The following is a 17139-nucleotide window of genomic DNA, read 5'->3' as shown; positions in this document are numbered from 1 at the left end:
GCTCTGTGCTGACAGTTCAGAGCCTGGAGCCTGCTTCAGATTCTGTGTCTCCCTCTCTCTCTGCCCCCCACCACCCCACCTCACTATGCTCACGCTTTGTCTCTCTCTCTTAAAATTAAATAAACATTAAAAAAAATTTTTTTAAAGAAGAGGAAGAGACACCAGGAGTGAGTGTACACATAGGAAAAAGAAGGCAGCTGTCTGAAACCCAGGAAGAGGCCTCATCAGAATCCAACCTTTGCCAACACCCTGATCTTGAATTTCTAGCTTCTCAAACTGTGAAAAAATAACTTCTGTTCAAACTACACAGTCTGTGGGATTCTGACGTGGTACCCCAAGCAAATTAATACACTCCCTAGATAATCTCACTTTGCATATGATAATCCACGCTTTATAGTATCATCAGTTTTCTTCCCGAAACAAAGATCCAATCCTATCAAATCCTCTTCAGGTTTTTAACTGGTCCCCGGTCAACTTCCGGGTTTCTCAACCTCAGCACTACTGAATTTGGGGGCTGGTATGGGGGCTCTCCTGTGCACTGTAGGCTGTTTAAGAGCATCACTGGCCTATACCCACCAGATGCCAGTAGCATCTTCCCACCAAGTTGTGAAAACAAAACAAAACAAAAAAAATGTCTTCAGACATTGCCAAATGTTCTCTGGGGGGCAAAACCACCCTGAATGAGGAGCTCAGCTGAGCATAACCTCAATTGCTTATTGTAATTAAAAAAAAAATGAAATAACCAATGTTGGATTTTGTTTTAATTATTTTTTTATTTAAAAAAAAATGTTTTAATGGTTTATTTTATTTTTGAGACAGAGACAGAGCATGATTGGGGGAGGGTTAGAGAGAAAGGGAGACACAGAATCCGAAGCAGGCTCCAGGCTCTGAGCTGTCAGCACAGAGCCCGACGTGGGGCTCGACTCACAGATGGTGAGATCGTGACCTGAGCCGAAGTCGGAAGCTCAACCAACTGAGCCACCCAGGCGCCCCATAATTATTTATTTTTTTTTAATTGTGGTAAAATAGACCTGACATAAAATTTACCATTTTTGTTCATGCATCATTTTTCTGGTTTCACTTACTTCCTTATGTTTCCTTTTAGCTCACTGAGCATTTTTTTCACAGTTTACTTAAAGTAGGCTTCACACCCAAGGTGGGGCTTGAACTCACAACCCTGAGATCAAGAGTTGCACACTCTGCGTGAGCCAGCCAGAAGCCCCTAATTTTTAAAGTCAGCTGTTTTAAAACATGAATAGACACTTCTCTAAAGAAGACATCCGGATGGCCAACAGACACATGAAAAGATGTTCAATGTCGCTCCTTATCAGGGAAATACAAATCAAAACCACACTCAGATATCACCTCACGCCAGTCAGAGTGGCCAAAATGAACAAATCAGGAGACTATAGATGCTGGAGAGGATGTGGAGAAACGGGAACCCTCTTGCATTGTTGGTGGGAATGCAAATTGGTGCAGCCGCTCTGGAAAGCAGTGTGGAGGTTCCTCAGAAAATTAAAAATAGACCTACCCTATGACCCAGCAATAGCACTGCTAGGAATTTATCCAAGGGATACAGGAGTACTGATGCATAGGGGCACGTGTACCCCAATGTTTATAGCAGCACTCTCAACAATAGCCAAATTATGGAAAGAGCCTAAATGTCCATCAACTGATGAGTGGATAAAGAAATTGTGGTTTATATACACAATAGAATACTATGTGGCAATGAGAAAAAATGAAATATGGCCTTTTGTAGCAACGTGGATGGAACTGGAGAGTGTGATGCTAAGTGAAATAAGCCATACAGAGAAAGACAGATACCATATGGTTTCACTCTTATGTGGATCCTGAGAACCTTAACAGAAACCCATGGGGGAGGGGAAGGAAAAAAAAAAAAAGAAGAGGTTAGAGTGGGAGAGAGCCAAAGCATAAGAGACTGTTAAAAACTGAGAACAAACTGAGGGTTGATGGGGGGTGGGAGGGAGGGGAGGGGGGTGATGGGTATTGAGGAGGGCACCTTTTGGGATGAGCACTGGGTGTTGTATGGAAACCAATTTGACAATAAATTTCATATATTAAAAAAAAATAAAAATAAAAATAAAATAAAGTCAGCTGTTTTAAATTCCTTGTCAGATAATTCAGAGATCTACGTTTCTTTAGGGCTGGTGTCTGGAGATCATGGTCACCATTGTTAAGTGTCCATTTCAGTGGCATTAACCAACTCATTGCTGTGCGACCATTACTACCATGTCGTGGGTATCCTTAAGACAAATGTGTGCTCCCTTTTTGGGGGTCAGTGTTCCGGGTGTGTCTGCTATGTCTAAGTTGGTTTTACTGTGTTGTTCAAATCCTCTATTTCCTTACTAATCTTCTCTCTGTTCTTTCCATTACTGAAATGGAAAGTACTGAAATCCTAGTACATCATACAGTATATTATTACACAGTCATTCATTCAATAAATACTTACTAAGTGCTAAAGCACTGCTTTAACTGCTAAAAACACAGAAACTTGTTAGAATATAAGCACCACAAAGACAAGCTCTTAAGAGTCTGCTCTGCTCATTGACATATTCTAGAACATACCAAACAGAGAGCACTGAGTAAATATTCAAGGAATAAATGAATGCATTTCAGTGTGATAGATAAGCCTTTGCAGGGTTACCAATGAATACAAGTTAATTTATGACACTTTTCATATGAAATTAGGATGTCTTTTTTGAGAGTGTGAAAGAGAGGAAGAGAAAGAGAAAGCGAAAGCGAAAGAGCAGGGGAGGGGCAGAGGGAGAGGGAAAGGGAGAACCCTAAGAAGGCTCCGCACTCAGTGCAGAGCCTGACATGGGGCTCATTCCCATGACCAGGAGATCATGGGCTGAGCTGAAACCAAGAGTTGGATGCTTAACCAACTGAGCTACCCAGGCACCCCAAAATTAGGGTTTTAAAGGCATTCGATATATGCACAGCTTTTTAATGTCAATCATACCTCAATAAAGTGGTTTTAAGAAAACAGCAACTTACAAACAACAACAACAAAGGCAGCTTCATGTATCCTGGCATATAACCTAAAGGGGCATGGTTTGTTTCTAAACGTACATACATATGTGTCCAGCATCTTTAACCAATCCTAGGAACTTACCTTTACAATGTACTGCAATGGCACCCTCCGCATTTTCACAAATATCCAAAAATTCTTTGACGATGGCATCAGTAGGGGTGCTGCCATCCGCAAAGAAAAGGTCATAGTGATCGAAACCAGCATTCGTAAAGCGTTTGGCATCATACATCCTTTTATTCAGACGAATAATAGTAGTAACGTTGTGATTCTTAAAATATGGAATATAAGCCTCAGGAGAATGTTGGTGGTAACCTACATAAAAAAATTCACCAGATATTGTCAAATGCAGAAAGAAAACAATGCCTAACAATTTCACCTGTAATTGGGTGGAAAGAGTATCTGACCTGGGGGTGGAATACCAATTTGATTATAACTATAAAAGCATTAATTCAAAAAGTTAAAAGCCTGGCAGAATAAAAACGACCAAGTATATTTAAATAATTAAGACAGACCTTTGGCCTCTTTCAAAAGAAAATACAGGATAGATACTTTTAATAACAAAACGATACTAGGTCCCATTATTTTTGCATACCACTTTCAAGTCTGGTTCTTGAATGAGGTCCACAGAAGGCAATAAATCGGTCTGGTATTATCCAATTTAAATCTCCATTTTCTGCTTTCTGCAAAGGGAAGACCAGTACAATTCATTTTTAGACTTAATCTCCCGTCCACACTCCTCCCCAATACTGAGTGTCTGAAGGACTTCAAATCCATTTATTTTAGCACAGAATCAGTTTATAAATGACCATGAGATAGGAAACTAAAATTTAGCCTGCTATGAGTACTCCCTGGGAGTAGTCAACTTCTTCTGATCCTAATCATGTTTTTATTTTTATTTTTATTTATTTTTCTAATCATGTTTTTAAAAAGTGTTCCTTTGCTTGGATAGTCAGCCTTTGGAAAACAGAACTAACTGCTGCTATTCAAAATATAACTAAGTGTTTTAATTATTTTATCCAGGTAAATACTCATATAATTGCTGCTAATTAATAAGAAAGCAAACTTTTTATTATGAGGGATCTTAGAAACTTTCCTATTTCCCTGAATGACTACGTGGCTTCCAACATGAGCAATCTTGACTCCTTGAACAAAGGGGGGGGGAAAAAACTTCTGATTTCTTGATATTTACACTTTATTTCTAGAGACACATACTTCCATCATTTTGTTAGCTATTTAGTAAAAGGGTCAATGAAGAATTTGCACTAAACCCACCACAAAATTACAAGTACACTAATTTCACAGTACAGCTTTAGAAAAAAGCGTGAACATAAACTGATATTTAAAACACCTTACTTCCTGTTACTAAGTCCTTTCAACTGAGTTACCATCATAATTATTGTAGGATAAATACAGCTCAACTTTAACAATAATAGAAATGGATACACAAAAACTGAAGCAGGAAGTAGAAGACTTGATAGTGGAGGAGAGAACTAGCAATAAAAACAAGCAATTGGGGTATACTTATGCGCACCTAAGAACAAGTAAGCAATAAACTGGGAGTTGCCTGAGCATCTACAACTGGAGTTGCCAGTCAGGTAACCCAAATCCAATTTATTTGACTTAATTATCAGTGAGGGGAATTAACGAACCCTTGCTCCATACTAAAAGGCCTAAGCAAGAATGAAAACATGTCCAGGTATTCCAACTTTGAAATGGAATCAGAAATCTAGAGATTTTATTATGAGAAACATGTGATTAGATTTTACTGAATTGCAGACATCACATATTATAAGATGCATATTGAATTCAGAAAAGTAATGTAATAGGAAAAACTGGGCATCGGGGAATCAATGAAAGACACTACTCCAAAATTTCTAAATATCTGTAGAGAAACAAAACTATCCATGGCTTGTAGCTACTTAAACAGCTCCTTGAGTTTCAGTGCAGTTTCACTAAAGTAAACAGCATATGGGGGCAACCTTGCTACTACCCCCAACACTGCAATTTCTGCATTAGTGAGAGGGAAGCTAATTAGCACCTATATTACTCCTCAGTAACACATAAAAGCATCACTCTGCTCCACTCAAGGAACACCAACTGGTGTTCTTAGTAGTTTTATTTGCCTAGAAAGAGAAAGTATATTTTATTTTAAATGTTTAATTTTATGAGGACAAGCACAAAAATAATGGTATTAATAAATAAGTTATATTTATCAGTTTAGGATGTGCATTAAATATATATTGTACTTCAGAAACATACTGGTATTACAGAGAAGTAAAGATACGGTTGGCCCGAATGAATCAATCATGGTATGTTTTAGATCTTTGGTACATCACAGTAATGACTAACCGTAACTATTAGAACAGTTCAGTTATACCTAAAAGTTTAAAATAATAGGTGCTCTAGGGGCACCTCGCTGACTCAGTCAGTTGGGTGTCCAGCTCTTGAATTTTGGCTCAGGTCATGATCTCAAGGTTCTTGAGATCGAGCCCACGTCAGACTCTGCGCTGACAGTGTGGAACCTGCTTGGGATTCTCTCTCTCCTCTCTCTCTGCCCCTCGCCCACTCTCTCTCTCTCTCTCTAAATTTTTTTTGAAAAATTAAAAAAAATAATACTCTAGAAATTGTGAAAGGACAGTTATCTGAGGATTCCAGACACTGTTGCATAAAAGTGCTGTCTGTTGGAATCACTCCATTATTGGTGAGAAAGCCTGCTCCAGATAACTACAGTAGGATAAAAAGACAAGATTCCGCAAGTACTCTTGGCAAAAAAGACCTTTAGCATGATAGCATCTTACTATTTAAAGGATGGAATGGCAGAATCAAATTACTTACTCTTTAAAATATACTACATTTACAAATGTAGAGGACATCTATTGTTTTGCCTTCCTGGACTTTCTTCTTTCTCTTTCTCTCTTTTATTGTCTGTGTGGTTTGACAGGGCTGATCCCAGCATACCCCTCCAACTACTGAGATGATCCACCCAACAACTACCCTCACCACGAACACAGTCTAGCTCAGAGCAAGGCACATGATCTAATAAGGCAGGCCAATGAGGAACTTGTGGGTTTCTTCTGATGAGTTTGCACAGTGAGTCAATCAAAGATGCTGGTCGCCATCACTACTGGGGAGGGCTGGCCTGGTAACAAAACTAGTTTTTTCTGGCGAGTATCTGAGTACATTCATCTGGTCATACATGAAGTTACACCTGCTCCTAGACTTTTTATTTATGTAAATCAATAAATGTCCCCTTTTTTATTTAAGCCATTTGTATTTACTTTCTGTAATTTGCACCCAGAAGTGTCTTGACTTCATACAAACAAAAGGTTATGATAAAAACATTTTCCAGAGGTAATTAGATGTATAAGGACTTTTATTCACCTCACCAGATCCTATGCTAAGGGTTTTTAAATCTCCTCATTTAATCACTCTATGAAAATTATCAGTACTAAAAAAATTAAACAAGAAAGAAAAATGCCCAGGAGCACATTCATGCACTCTGGGAAAGATGCATCAAATATAAAATCACCACTAAGAACTGGAACTTCAGAATGGGGGTAAGAGGATAAAGACTTGCCTTTTTTTTTCTCTATACATATCTAAATTGTTCACCTCTTCAAAAAACAAGAATATTACCTCTGTAAGTAAAACATGAATAAAGGAGTTAAAAGCAGTATCCTTGAAAACTTACTTCATAGTGTTCATATTCATCAAGGTTAAATGTGTTGAAATTAAGGAAGTCATACTGCATTGCCTAAAATCCAAAGGAAAGCTTTTAAGAATAAAGATGCAAATAAGAGAACAATTTCCGATCCAATTTCCTAATTAAAAATATCAGGAGGTAACCCAAAAGAGCATTATTATATTCAGATTTTGTTCCACTTAATAGTTTTCAAAGAAGGTGGGCTATGTGTTCATCAATCATCCTATCCATGCACAGCTAAATAATGAAGACTTCAAAGTAATCATACTAACTTTAATAACTTAGTCAGCTGATCTAATGATCAACACCACCAAGCAATGGTCCTTAAATAAATAATAAAGAAGTAAATCATAGGTTAGCTTATCCCAAACAAATCCCACCACTTCATAAATATCTTCACTTTCAAATTCTTCTGAATTTGGATTAAAAGATGAATGTTCCTGATACAAAAAATTAAACATTTTGAGGAAAAAAATTCTTCTTTCAATAAAAAGAAAACCCATAAAATTTCTGTTCTATTCTGTAGCCTCACCCTCAGTTGCAGCGGGCAGGTCATGCTAAGCAAAATAAACAGAGTATCTAATTTCTGAGACAAAGACAAGCTGGTGGCCTCTGAGAGGTGTTATCCCTGCTCACTGAGCCAGACAGCATGCAACCAAGGATTTTTTGTTGTTGTTGTAGTTGACAATGTTTTATTAGTTTCAGGTGTCCAACATAACGAAGTTGACAATGTTACACATTACTCAGTGCTCACCACCCTAAGTGTAGTCCCAATCTGTCACCATACAATGTTATTGTTCTACTACTGATTATATTCTCTATGCTGTACTTTCCATCTCTGTGTGTAAAAATTCTTGATCAGCAAGGTATTCTTGGTTCAAAAGGGATGACTCTATAAACTCAGCTTTCAAAATTTAAACCACTGAAATATGAATGGAAAATGAGAAGGCTACCGTATCAAACAAAAAACCCTCATTTAAAAAAATATAGCTATTTAAATTCTAATTCCAAGACTATGATTAGTTATATTTCTTTGAATTCAAAATACTCAATATATGTCATGCTATTTGAACTACATGCTCTTAACAGAGTGATACAATAAAATGTAGTTTAAAGGCAATTTCTACTCATAAGGAGAACCTATTAGAAGCTGCATTAAAATGAAGTCACAATTACTTTTATAAACGTTTTTTATATGCAATAATATTCAAAATCAGCTACAAATTAAAGATGTTTAACTTGAAAATCAGAAGCTGTTGACTCTCGAATAAAATTAAATATAGAGCAAGAAAAGGAGTCTTTGACTTATAGTTCCTGCTAATTAATTAGGCTTTGGATATAATATCTGATAAAAAGGAAAAAAACTAAGCTGACAAATAACAATAGAATGTTAGAGTGGACCATTTCCAAGGCCCTCTAAGTTTTTCACCTCTCTTTTTAAAGGAAGTGGAAGTAGAGAGAAGGGAACCCTAGCATAAGGAGAGGTATACCTGCCTGCATTAGCAGTTCCCAGGGGTCATTTATACCCTCCATCTCTTGATCACCTCCTCTGCACATTACCCGCCTAAAGTGAGGCCTGATCAAGCTGCCTCAGAGCCTGTGGCAACGAACTTGATCACCTTTATTAATAGTCACTGGACTCAAACCCAAAACAACATTAAGTTCTATACCTTGTTGCCTAATACAGGAAAAAAAAAGATATACTAATTAATATCTGAATTAGTATGCTAACTAGTCCTCAAATTTCTCAGAAAGCCACCATGTTTCATTATACAAGAAAGCAAACCAGGGCTCCTTTTGACTGTGAGAATGTAAGTCACATAAAACTTGAGATGTTGTTGAAAGTTTATTTGATCCATGGGCTACTGATTTAAATTCTAGTTTCTTGTGCTGCCCTGACATTCAAGACACATACCTGAGGGAGGGAGTGTGCCTGCGTCACATAACTCCAGGGGACCCCATTCATTTAGAATGTGATATTAAAGGTGTCCCTGGGAGTCAAAGACGGCAGGCAGTACTGGTTATAAAACACAGCAGTTATTTTTAAATAACTTTGACAAAGCAGTGGTGACCTACTTAGTCTTACATAAAACCTAGTAACAAACTAATGGACTACACAAATTCTTCTGCTGAACTAGAAATTGAATGCTTGAAGACACAAAATGAAGTGTTTGTATCAATTACTGCATTACAGAAATGTCTGTGGTAAATAGGATTGGTGGCTATCAGACCCATAAAATACATAAATCAAAGACAACTCGGAAACCAGTAATCTATTTACTTTTTGTTTTTCTTTGAAATCACAACGCACCCAAAACATGTCTGGATTTAGAACCTAATTACATAACTAGCGCTGTTGTTCAAGTGGCTTTTTTCCCAACTCATTCAAGAAACACTCAGATTCAGAAAAATCATTTACTGGTTTGGCATTATTCCAAAGTTAGTGGGAAATGGGACATCTCTGACATCATACACATCTTGGAAGATCCTTGCACAAAAGGCCTAGTCTTCCAACTCAACACTGGGTACATCTTACAATTCACTTACCTTCTTTACTGCATGAAAACAGTCAAGAAGTGTAATGTAGAAATTGCAACTTCCATAGGCAGCATCTCTGAAATCCCAAAAGTATTGAAATACATAGCTCAGTTAAATTTAGTTTTCTGTAGTACACTTACCTCAAGACAAAGCAGACTAGTATTTAAAAGCAAACCACATACTCAGGATCAGACTCAAAAAACAAAAATCTTGCCTTTCGATTTTTAAGTCAAGGATAAGTCATTGTTATAAATTTCACTGCAGTTTCTACCTATTCCAGTAGATATTATTTTATAGGCATGAATCAATAATGACCACTTTTTAAATTTCAAATGATCTCCCTAGATCATTTTTGGCCTTGATGGCTGGGCTTCAAAAGTTCCTTAAGTTCTAATCAGTAATATGTACCCTTCCCCACAAAAGAGCAAGGCATTGAATCTTTTCTTTTTTACTGGAAAATACCATATTAAACTGTTACCAGGTAAGACTTCTTTTTGATTCTGTATACACATATATGTGTGTGCATGTTGTAAGTATGTGCTGCAGGTATAGGTCTATCCATGAAGGAAAACAATATTGGGAAATCAAAGTAATATTTGAAATACTAGGTGCAAGCTTTGCACAGTGGCAGTATTGTAGCCAATGAGGTTTATCCGAGGCGCAATTATTGCTAACTGAAATACTAGTTGCAAGCTAAAAAGAAGGCAGTCTGCTCTTCTCATTATGCTTGCACAATTTTTAACAAGTTAACTGAGTAACTTCTTTCTGATTCTTACAAGATTAGAATACCAAGAAAACCACAGGAACTAAGGGGCCAACCACCTTTAGTAGAGCTTTAGTGCTCTTGGGGAAGTGCTTAAATTAGTTTACAGACAACTCCGCCCAACAGCCCAACACCTCATCAACATCTATCTGTAATCTTAGCACAAATCTCTTAATGTCAGTTAAGGTTTTGAACTCCAATCCCATCTACTTCCCCCTTCTACCTACTGTGAGCCATTACGAAGTAAAAATGTTTGGAATTAGACAAGATAAAAATTAATTTGTGATCATTCTAGACATGCCAAACAACTGTGACTCTCTGAATGGTCCTTATTTGGTCCCCTGGTAGAAACAGCTGCTAGCGAAGCCATCATTAATTGCCTGTCTTGGTTGAATTTTCAATTGTAGTATTACTTAACCTGAAAAATTATTTAAGATTTCAACTTACATAAACCTTAAGAATACAGACTTTCATAGCAACATGAACAAGGAGGAAAAGGACTATTTTAGTTTTAGACATTACTGTCTGGATTGGTTAGAATTACTGAGTTAAGTTATAGGTTAGCCTTCATAGGATTGCACACAAAGTCTTACAATGTGCCATTTTTGTCCAGTAAGCTTCTGAATTTAAAAAGCTGCTCATCCAAAAGCTAGACCAGGTCTCTATGCAACCTAGAAAATGATTTTACCAGTAGTTTATTGGTAATATTCGGGAGGAGAAAAACAAAACGACCCATAGCAGTTATCAGTGTGGTCACTGATCAAACGATCAGCATTACCTGCTAATTCCCAGCTCTACCCCAGACCCACTGAGTCAGAGGTTCTATATGGGTGGGCCAGGTAATTTTTGTTCTAACAGGTCCTCCAGGTGACTGTGATGCATGTTCAAGTTTAAGAACCACTGACCTATATAATCAACACAAATATTTGTTGATTTGTAGAAATAATTTTTTCATTGAATAAAGAACATTTTTAGATAAAGAACCTATGGGTAAGGAAATTAAGTAATTTAGCCTAAACCAAATCAAAATTATCAGAGGAAATATGGTGAAGTCTCAAATTGCATCCCAGTGTTTTTACCACTTGTATTATCTTCTTAACGTACTGCTAATTCTTCCCCAGTGAAATTAAAGACATGTTGATTCAGTCTTTGTGATAACTTGATGCATTTACTCATTGAATATTTTCTGAGAACCTACTATGGGCCAAGCCCTGCTCTAGTTGATGATGATTCGACAAGCTTTGATCTGGGCTCAGCTAAAGTTCTGCCTCATGCATCATACTACCTGAATAGATGACAAGAATCTTTATTCATTCCCGTTTACTTCATTAACACCTCCAACTTTAAACACACCCACACTTCCTTCCTTCTACCCAAGCAATCAGGCTTCTTCAAAACAGCAGAATAGCAGCTATGAATCTAGATGTAAGGGGGGCGGGTAAGATCATTTAACAAACTTAGAAAAGCACATGAGAATCAATGAAGGAGTATTGCTGAGAAACTGCAAAACAGTGTCAAATACTAGTTTAAAAAATAACAGATTTTGTGGCGGCTTGTATGCATAATAGCCCCAAACTGCAAACAACCCAGGAATCCATCAAAAGGACAAAAAGCAAATAAATTGTGATGTATTCATAGAATGGAATGCTACAAAAGCAGTAAAAAAAAAAGATGAACTACTGATGCCTGCCACAACACAGATACATCTCACAGGCATTATGTATTTTAAAAGCTAGTCCCAGTTCTGCGAAATGCCGACTCTCTGACTCTATTTATAAGAAGTTCAAAGTCAAGAAAAACTAACTGATGTGGTAGAAGTCAGCAGTGGTTACTTAGGGGGTGGTTACTCACTAGAAAAGGGCTGAAAGGAATCTTCAGGGGTGCTGGCAGTGTTCTGTACACTGAACTGGATGGTAGCTACATATACACATGAGGTTAGTGGGCTGAAAATAGTAAGTAGAGACCCCCTCCACCATAAAAAAATCAACTAAGAAGCAAAAAGATATTATAGGTAATAACCAAAAAAATAGAAATATATGCTCTTCATAACCATAATCCTAAGGTATCAAGAAAATATCGAACTACATTTTATACTATTTTTTCATTTAGACATGCAGAGAGAAATACCCAATATATCCATTAAGAAATCAAGTCAACTCAGTGGTTGAAGAATTATATCTAGGTTGAATTAAATCTAATTAAATATTGCTGTGGAGAACCAAAAGTTTTTTAACTGTAAATCAATGCTATTCTTCTTAACAGCCATATTTATACTATGCACTTCAAGTGGCAAGAATAAAAGACTATAATGCAATCTCTTCCAAAATATTATCAAACTTAAAAATATTATCAAGCTTTATTAATTCTGACTGGCCTACTTTCTAACTAGTAAGTTCAAGAGAATAGTAAAATGTGATAAAGCACCAGATTTTTATATCTGCCATATGCTGATACTCTTGTAGAATGCAGTTAAGTATAAAATACAACAGTATTGTACTATTACATACCCCAAATAACACAATTTTATTTCTGTAAATAAAAAAGTATTTTATTCATAAAAATGCATTTTTTATAAACAAAAATGAATTACTAGAAAAACAGAAGGCAAAAAACATTAAATACAAGCCCAAATTCTTCTAATATTCGATTCCACACACATAAAAATATCCTATTACATTATTACCAAAGTCTCTAAAATCTTGCTCTCAATTGCTATACTTAACTGGAACAAAAACTTCACAGATTGACACTAATTCATAGGCCACACTTGGAGACACAATACTTTAGATATATCAAATATCTGGTATCTGTGACTGCAAAGATTCAAATTTTACCATCTTGAGCTGTTTCTAGCTAAGTCCTATTTTTTAAAGAATTACAAACATTTGCTCCTGGGACTAGAAGTAACTAACTTCATTTCTCAGTGCCAAACTTCAGTAATTTTAAACTCAGGTATGGCAAAAAACAAAAAAAATAAGCAACATTTATTCTATTTTTGGCCTTTGCATTTAAATCAAAGCAAACTCTCTTTTACATCAACAGTGTTCCATGGATCCTTACTTGCATTATATGAAATGTGTGCACTTATTCTATTTCAAGACCTTATGCTATAAACTTTAAGAATGGCACTATTATAGAGGAATATCAATATAAAGAGCTCTGTACAACTAAATTATCACTGTATATCAATGTTCCTGTGACTCACAGACCACAGATACAAGCCTTTCTTCTAAAGGAAGTATATGGTTGCTATTAGATTACAGGTTGAGAAGAAAAGTAGCACACTCTCCATGTTAGAAAATTATCTCCATCTCTCCCTACCCACCTCAAATAACAGAATACCTAACATAATCCTTGCACTAGAAAGAAAGGTGATAGTACTGGGTTCAAAGTAATTCTTCCAATTTGCTAAATCACTTAATATACAATCTTTAGTGCAATATGTAATTGAAACAAATATCTATTTCATGGAGTAAGTCTATGGACAGTCCTACAGTTATTGAAGATTCTGCCCAATGGGAGACCCTCCTAAAGCTTGTCCACAATGAAGTTCAAATTCATAAGCTTACACTTAAAAAGTGAAGCCATACCTTCAAAATCAGGCATTCAAGGTATATGCAACAATACTAAAATCACTACCTAACTTACAAGTGGAAGAATAATACAGCACTTGAAATTAACAACACAGCATGCGATCAGCAAAATTATTTCACATCTTTATTACATGTCAAGCGCCACACAATATTTAGATAATGTAACTAAGTCAAGGATTTTGAGAAACACAGAGAAACTTTTAGAACTTAAAGAAAAAAAAAGAACACAAGTTTTTTTCAAAAGATCTTCAACACAATCACCTGGTAAGTTTGAGATGAGGATGAGGACATCATCCATTCATGTACAGACAGTATTTACATAGTGCCTCTAGAACACAGCCACTTGGTTTCTCTAGTAGTGTTGCTGCATTAGCAACCTTGCCCACTATCTCTGCTGGCAAATCCCTAGGACAAAGAAGTTCCTTTTTGCTGTGGCAACCAACTCCTGATTATCAGGAAAACTTCTCTCTTAACTCCTCCGGACTCAAACTCCTCAGCGGTAGCTCTGAGTTCTAACTCCAGGACTGTCATCTGATTATAAAGCCTATTTTCCACGAGTGGCAGAGGTTCTCACATAGAAGTGATTCACTGCCTAGAGACAATGTCTGAGACATTTTGGTTTCCACAATTAATTTCATGGAGGTGGAGGTATTACCGGCAACTAGTAGGCAGAAGCCAGGGATGCTGCTGAGTGTCCTACAATACACAGGACAGCCCCCACAACAAAATGTCGAAAAGTGTCACTGTTGAGCAACCCAGATCTACCGGATTATTTTCACCCACTCTAAAATGACTATTTACCAGGTCTTCTTTTTTTCAGAAACAATTATACCAAGATATTTCTGGCAAGGGCATGACTGAATGAATTTATCATATCACTCTTATATTTACCTGAAAGGAATATAGGATGTATTTCCACACATTAATATTCTATATGCTTCTTCTGGAGTCCTCCCCAAATATATAACCTACATATGAAAAGAAAAGAAAAAGGCAATTTATTTCTAAATGAAGATATAGTGCTGTCACTGCAAAGTGACCTCTCCAATTACCTGAGCCTGGGTCTCTAGCTTTCCCAAGGATCCTGAGAGTCCCCCAGCACCCGTCAGTGAATCCCTTTTTTGTTTCAATCTGCCATAGCTAGTTTCTGTTGCTTGCAGGAAGAACACTCAGCAACAAATTCACAACAACCTTTTGTAGTAACAAGTATAGAATTTTTAAAACAGATTTTCTAAACCAAGATGTTAGACTGAGCACATGCTTGTACCTCATCTCTTTTATGAAAAGCCACTGAAATGATCATAAAGAAGTGTGTGGGGGTCAGGGTTGGGAGATGGATTGAGACTGGGGAAGAGGTGGAAAAGGACATAAAGGCAGAGCAAGTTTATTAACTCCATCCATTTAGATTTAACTACTTACAATACTGTACAAGTTTCCTATAAAACTGCATTTGCTTCCTATTCTCATTGGCTTCTTTTATCCTCAGAACTACATTATGCTTCCATTTTTATCTGGTAGAATTACTTCAAGTAGATGCTTTAGCATTTCAGGTCCATTACTGGTAGGTATTCCTCACATTTCTGATAATTTCTTGTTTTCTGCCCTGAATTTATGGACTATGTATATGATTTTTGGTGAGTAGTTCTTTTCTCTCAATAATTTATACATGTTGTTCCACTGTCTTCTCAGTTGTAGTGTTGCAGAAGTATTTTACTAGCCTCATACTCTCCTTCTGTTCCTTACAAGCCACTGGTTCTAAAAAAAACTACTGGCCTCCCTCTAAATAAGTCATCTTCAATCTCCAATTAAGTTTGCCTGGGATTATCCGACCCACATGCTATCTGAAGGCACAAGTCTTTTTCCAACTCAGAATCTTCCTGCAGGGCAGGGCATTTTCAGCTCATATATAGGGGAGGGGAGGTGGCCACAAGCATTAGATTTGGCACATATATTATGATACAAATTAGAGTCAGTGCTAAAGCTTACTTTGGGATAACATACTTTAAATGTTGACTGGTAAAAATAAATCATTAAAAAAGTTAATTATAAACTTTTAATCTCTACTACATACACATATGAGCTGTTTCTTCAATGTAATGTGAGCTGTCTCAAGTGAGGACCCACATCGTGGGTTTCATTTGACTCCTGGTTCATAGATTATATATTATATATACTGTGGTTCAATGTTTAATTCACTGAACCTAAATCTACTTGTTAATGGTTAGAAAATGTTTAAATCTTAAATTAAAAAAATCATTGGATTAAAACAAATTACAAAATCACAGATCCAGCAAGGATCTTTGAAACTTAGAGAAGGGTATATTCCAAAACTAGTCATAACAGTTAACTCAGCTTCCAGAGGGCATTTTACCAATATTCTGTTTTAAGAATCACAAATGGAAAATTTTCCCAATGTCTAGGCTGTTTCTCAATATGGTTTCATCCCATTTACTCTAAAAAAAAATGCTCAACTTTAATTAACTATACAGAATCCTCCAATATTTATCTCTTAACATTTCTTTATCTATAGGATACAAATCCACAAAAAAAGTACCACAAAGAACAATCAATTCCAAGAATAAGAAAATACTTTGTTACCCAGTATCAAACAAATTTTCAAGTACAAGTATTTCTGACTCATATACAATTGCAGTTTACCATGAATTAGCCACAAGATAATCATTTTTAATCTCACTCATCATACTTGTCTATATATTATCTTTTAAGCATCAACCTATCAACTGACTTTTTATTACTATTCATTTGTAAAGACAGCATAACAATTCTTTCAGGAAAAATTTAAAACTTTTTAAAAAACAAATCCCTCTTTCCAAATCTCCTCATTCTCTTCTAGTCTCCAACATGCTTCCTTTTTTATCTAAGGCTTACTACATAACATCAGTAAAGTATTTTCTTTTCTCCATTCTATTTTAGGACTTACTAGCAGACAACTCCCCTCCAAACACCACCCCTGAAACCAAAAGAACAAAACCAAATAAAAACCACTTTGAGGCAAATGAGAGTGAAAACAGGTTTGATTCAATTGTGTTTGAGTATATATGTGTATATATACATAATTTAAGTAAATGAAATCCAGAGACCTCTTTCAGATTTTCCATAAATTTCTAATAAAACCTTCTCTCAAATTATAGTAATTTTTCCTTAAGCACCACATTAAAGAAAATTCTCTTACTAAAGATTGCAGTTCTTTGGTTTCTTTAATTACTAAAATTGCAATAGTATTATTTCCTTACTTTCAAAACATAGTCGCTAATACATTAAATAATTCTGGGTTAGCCTTGGAACATAAGTTCAATTCAAAGAACACAAGAGCAATATAACATTTCCTCCTATGGGGGAATAAAACCTAAATCCCTAGCCATGAACTTTAAAAAAATAATGGTATTTTTGAAATCTAGTTGGGGGATGCTTGTACATAATGTACTTAAATAGGTAATACTGGGTATAATGAGATAAGCTGAAAGAA

The 17139-nt window shown here is 36.1% G+C and overlaps 1 protein-coding gene and 1 non-coding gene across 12 annotated transcripts in view; one reads left to right on the top strand and one right to left on the bottom strand.

The window, feature by feature from the left end:
* Window positions 1–17139, bottom strand: part of CDC14B (cell division cycle 14B) — a 138068-nt gene that overhangs the window by 57058 nt on the left and 63871 nt on the right. For 10 of the 11 annotated variants that reach the window (XR_008291200.1, XM_053205151.1, XM_027048211.2 and 7 more), the window contains exons 5-9: window positions 14544–14620; window positions 9306–9372; window positions 6747–6809; window positions 3648–3735; window positions 3137–3367 (exon numbers count right to left, since the gene is read on the bottom strand). Coding sequence is in view for 10 of the 11 variants with exons in the window: in XM_053205151.1 (XP_053061126.1) it covers window positions 3137–3367; window positions 3648–3735; window positions 6747–6809; window positions 9306–9372; window positions 14544–14620 (526 nt within the window). In the remaining variant the exon portion in view is untranslated. The remainder of the gene's footprint in view (window positions 1–3136; window positions 3368–3647; window positions 3736–6746; window positions 6810–9305; window positions 9373–14543; window positions 14621–17139) is intronic. The other variant, XM_053205152.1, reaches the window with a different exon arrangement.
* Window positions 9910–10055, top strand: LOC113596165 (U4 spliceosomal RNA). Its single transcript, XR_003416905.1, has one exon. It is a non-coding gene; the product is annotated as a U4 spliceosomal RNA (small nuclear RNA).

The sequence above is a fragment of the Acinonyx jubatus genome, chromosome D4 (assembly GCF_027475565.1).
Source record: "Acinonyx jubatus isolate Ajub_Pintada_27869175 chromosome D4, VMU_Ajub_asm_v1.0, whole genome shotgun sequence".
NCBI classification, from domain to species: Eukaryota; Metazoa; Chordata; class Mammalia; order Carnivora; family Felidae; genus Acinonyx; species Acinonyx jubatus.
This window is presented reverse-complemented; position numbering and strand designations above follow the sequence as displayed.